The 4,895-nt window shown below is 32.6% G+C and overlaps 1 protein-coding gene and 1 pseudogene across 1 annotated transcript; one reads left to right on the forward strand and one right to left on the reverse strand.

The window, feature by feature from the left end:
• Window positions 1–866: 866 nt before the first annotated feature.
• Window positions 867–2,565, reverse strand: LOC123200847 (annotated as a pseudogene).
• Window positions 2,566–2,888: 323 nt separating this feature from the next.
• Window positions 2,889–4,285, forward strand: LOC123201132 (transcription factor bHLH113-like). Its single transcript, XM_044616593.1, has 4 exons — window positions 2,889–3,337; window positions 3,419–3,532; window positions 3,616–3,681; window positions 3,775–4,285. Exons 1-4 carry the CDS (start codon window positions 2,996–2,998, stop codon window positions 4,036–4,038), a joined length of 786 nt encoding a protein of 261 aa, XP_044472528.1. The 5' UTR covers window positions 2,889–2,995; the 3' UTR covers window positions 4,039–4,285.
• The last annotated feature ends 610 nt before the right edge of the window (window positions 4,286–4,895 follow it).

Genomic DNA, 4,895 nt, shown 5'->3' on the forward strand with positions numbered 1-4,895 from the left:
TCAGATTATATTCATTGACCCAGATGCCATCCATCCACATATTTTCATTTTCTTCATTTAATGTATCAAAAGATCCAGGAAGCAGCATTCTGTCTTTCGAATTCAACAATTAATTACAGACAACAGGGCGTAACAGGAAGTTCATCACTTTATGACCATAACTTCCATCATATATTTTACGAATTAATGTAAATAATTTATTGATCATTCTTGATCACGGCAGTCAGACGTAATTTTACCGGAAAGAGATGCGAAGATCCGGGATATAAGAAACGACACGTCGTCCAAACGAATAAAAACTGGACGACATGCCTTCTGTACAGGTAACTGTGGCAAAGTAAATTGCCAAGTGGACAAGAATCCCAGAAGACGTTGTTTAAACCCAACGCAAGCCCAAATCTGGCTCACGATTATAATATATAATTTTAAATTAAAAATAAAATAACATCTAATAATATAATAATATATTATTTTTATATTTTTTTAAAATATATAATATTATTTTATTAAAAAATTATATTAAAAATAATATTTGAAGAATTTTCTAATAACAATACTTAAGTTCAAATCAATAAATAATAGATAATACTTAAAAGTTTTCAATACAAAAAAAAATAATATTATATACAAAAACAACTATATATTATAATACGATTAAATAGTTAAAAATTAAAAATAAAATAATATTTAATTATATTATGATATATTATTATTTATGCACAAAAATTATGTATATAATTTTATTAAATACATAAACAATATAATTTTGAAATTATAAGATCAAATCTTTTAAATCGTCTAATGTAGTTTGGCGCAAAATAACAAAATCATCCTCTCAAACTTCATAACATTAAACAGCACTAAATTCAGCCTTTCTTGGGCAATGCTGCAAGTCTAGTGTGCATCCTTGCCATGGACTGGTATCCCCGGAGCGTAGCAGGTTGCCTGTTCACGAGGCCTAGAAAATGAAAAACTTCATTAATATGAAAGCAACTCAACACTAATTTCATATTAATTCCTTTTGAAATTCCTAAACAAATCCTTGCAGAACACATTAGTGACAGTGGACTTACGGACGATAAGAGAAAATTGATTAAATAGTATATAACCTTTTAAGTTATTAAGATACGTTTTAAATTACAAAATTTAACAACAAAATTGTGATGAATTATGTATCTAAACCGGAAAATATATTATCGATTGCGAGAATTAAACTAATTTTTATTAATATATTTAATTGATTTTGTAGACCTGTTTTCACAGGATTAAAAGTTAGTTTTATATTACAGAAATTATTTTTAGTTTTTTTTTTTTTTTTAGTGTAGTTGGTTTCTCCCTTTTTATGTAAATTTTATGGTTAGGATTGAATAATGTTTTTTGTGTAATTTTTTTTATGATGGTTCTACGCAATGAATTGAAAATTAAAAGATTTTATCTCTTAAATTTATTTTTTAATAAATATTTTATTCTTCTAATTTTATTATTTTTTTGTAGCCAATAGCTAAATTGTTAGACTGGATGTTGCATTCCTATCCTTTGGATTCAAGACAATTTGCTTTCACTTGAAATGAATCACAGATCAGTGGACTATCAGGTCAGGTTCCGGGTGTGCCTTCAAAGCAATAATAGTCCTGCAAACAGACTGAAGTGACCAGGCTGGGCTCCATGCATGTTTTTAAGATATCAAGGCATATCTCTCCTGTCTGTAAAGAAAAATTAACAATGCCAAACTCAATTAAAACCTTCTGCATCAAAAGTATAATTCAATTTAACAACCAACAAGTTCTTTAAATTATTGTCTTTCAACAAAACTGTTAAGCCAATCTTCAAATCAGCCATATGATTCAAAAAGAAAACAAAGAAACATCATGCTAGTCCTAGAACTAGAGAACGATTCCGTCGTCTCATTAACATTTTATGTGCCAATGCTGCTTGTGATATTAGTGGAATCCCTCCTAAGATTTAAGCAATGTTCATCTCCCCATTTTTGTCAGAAGAACCAAACAATGAGTTCAGGAATCACATTGGGACTCATACGTTAAAATGCACATTTGGATGGAATATTTTTGTAAACAACCGTACTTGCGGACGTTGCAAAGGATATTGCTCTGGAGCAGCAAAAGCAAGCTGGAAGACTCCACCCTCAAAAGGAGTCTTTGAGGGTCCCTGTATATGAAATTAGACAGTGAAAGTCAAGCGAAAACAAAGTAGATCTTTTCTCTCATCATAAAATGACCTACCTAGAAAAGAGAATATCAGGGTCAGCTTATTTCTCTCGCTGCACTTCTTTGTATAACCCAGCCCTGGATGCCTGCAAATGGAACACAACTGAAGTCAAAGTTTTCTAAACTCCAAACTAATTTCCCCTAGCTACATAAATCCTCGGTGGGATTCATGTATTGACTTGTAAAAAGCCTATAGAGGTACAATTCATATATTGGTTGTGCGTCAAACCTTGCTATCCTGGCAAGCTGCACTATCCACAAGGCCCGCTAAAAGGCATGTCTTGGTCCACCACAATCCGACCTGGCTTACTAATATCTCTACTTGGGTGGGAATAGTCATATTGCCTAAAATCTTCCTAAAAATCATTAATATTAAGTTCATATAGAAAACATAAATGGCCACAACACAAGTCTTGGTAGCTGGGTAAGCAGTGGCACTCAGTGAATCGGTGGTGGTAACTCAGGGGAAAAACCAGTTATAAGGAAGCAAAAATGCTTTGGAGAGCGAAACCACGGTTTCTCGGGCCGGGTGGGTTTGACTGAATTAGCCGAAAACCAAAGCCTAAACCTTGAAAAAACCGTACTTCCTCTACTGTAACGGCTGCTGTTCTTAACTCATATTATAACAACACGCATGTGCTCTCTTCACAGCGCCTCTCATTTCTCCCTTTCTCTCTTCAATCTTTTTCTTCGCTGTCACACTCAGTCTCTTAATTAAAGCCAAACAAACTTCGACAGCTTAGCTTGTTCCCATCTGGGTTTTTTCTCCAATGGCCGGTAATGGCGGATTTGACTGGGACCAAGGCACCACTACCAGTTTCTCTCAGTTGTTGTTCTCTGATGATGTCGTTTTGAGTCCTAATATAGACCACACTTTAACCAACTATTCGTCTTCTTTGCCTTCTTCTGCTCATGAAAAGTCTCCCAAAATGCTTTGTTTTGGTAACCATGGAGAAAATTATCATAGTGAAATATTTGTGTATGGCGGTAAGAGTATTATTACCAGAACTAATCCTCCGAAATCTGGTGTTACTTGCAGTGATTCTTCTTCCGCTTCTTCTGGGAATAACGGCAGTGCCAGCTCTACTCAATATTCCAAATCTAATGAAAGTGTATGTAATTTGTAATCTCATAAAGTTAATATTTTTGGCTGTTATATAGTTAATTTATTATTATTTTTTTTTTTCTGATAGAAAAAACGTAGTGGGTCTGGCAAAGAATCATTTCAATGCTCAAGCACCATAGTCACAACGCCAGCGACAACTCAGAAAACTAGTAAAAAGACGAAAGGAGAAAATCTCCCAAAGGTCTTAACTCAAATGAATACAAAATCTAGGCGTTGAGTTTATGGAAATAATCCTCATTTTTTTGATTGCTTTTGAAATAACAGGCGAGGAAAGAGAAGCTAGGAGGACGAATCACGGCATTGCAGCAGCTTGTTTCTCCTTTTGGCAAGGTGAAATTCCTTTCTATTCAATTGCATGTTTTCGATATGATCAATCAAACGGTGTTTAAATTCTGAGGATGGGGAAATCGTGTTACTATGCAGACAGATACGGCGTCGGTTCTGCATGAAGCGATGGGTTATATCCGATTCCCGCACGATCAGCTTCAGGTAAATAATACATTATATGTACACACACAGGGTGGTGGAGAAAACGAAGGAGATGAAGAAACACGGACGGACCTGAAGAGCAGGGGGCTATGTCTGGTTCCAGTGGCGTGCATTGTACACGTGTCGTACTCCGACGGGGCAGATTTCTGGTCACCTGCGATGGGAAACAATGTTTCATCATTCACGAAGCAGCAGTGAATTATTCAACTCAAACGTTTTAACTTTCTACTATACATGGTCTTTGTTTCTTGGCATTCTTGCCTTGAACGACCTGACAACTCATGTTAAATTTAGTTTGAAGACAAAATGACAGAAAAGGAAGATAAGAGAGTTCGCGCTTGGCTCTAGAGCTAAAAAGGGACAGATACGGCAGTGATAATGTTAACGATGAGTGAAAGGCGATGTCGTTTTGGGTCGTTCTTCAATTAATGACTATTTTCCACCAAGGTTGGAAGCAAATTTAACTTTATATTTGTTATCTATTAACAAAATAAATATTTATTTATCTATTAAATTTTATTATCAAAAATAAAATTATTATTTAATAAAAATATTTAAAAAATTATAAATTTATCATATTTTTTTAAATTTAAAAATTAATAATTTTTTGTATATAAAATTTAGAAAATGATTATTTTTCTCTTAAAAATTGTATTATATATAAAAAATATTTATTTTGGTATGGAGGATGTAGTTTTGCCCAACATCAATGTACGTTTAGATAAAAGTAATGGCATAATTATGATTAGGCCAAAAAACTTGTCATCATCCAAGCTATAGGGAAATTTCATAGCCTTATTTTTTAATTTATAAAAAGTTAAATATTTATTTATGAGTCAATTTTTATTAAAAATTTTTAATTAGAATTAGAAATAAAATGTTATATATAAAAATTTAAAAAACTAAAATTTTATTATATTTTTCTTCCTCAATTTGAAAATTTTATAATTTCTTTTTAACATAAAATTTAAAACGTAACAATTTTTTTTAGAGTTTTCTATCATCTCAAGGATTGATTTCTTCTAGGCTATCCCTTGATGTTATCTCCTTTTTTT

The sequence above is a fragment of the Mangifera indica genome, chromosome 17 (genome assembly GCF_011075055.1).
Source record: "Mangifera indica cultivar Alphonso chromosome 17, CATAS_Mindica_2.1, whole genome shotgun sequence".
Classification (NCBI taxonomy): domain Eukaryota; kingdom Viridiplantae; phylum Streptophyta; class Magnoliopsida; order Sapindales; family Anacardiaceae; genus Mangifera; species Mangifera indica.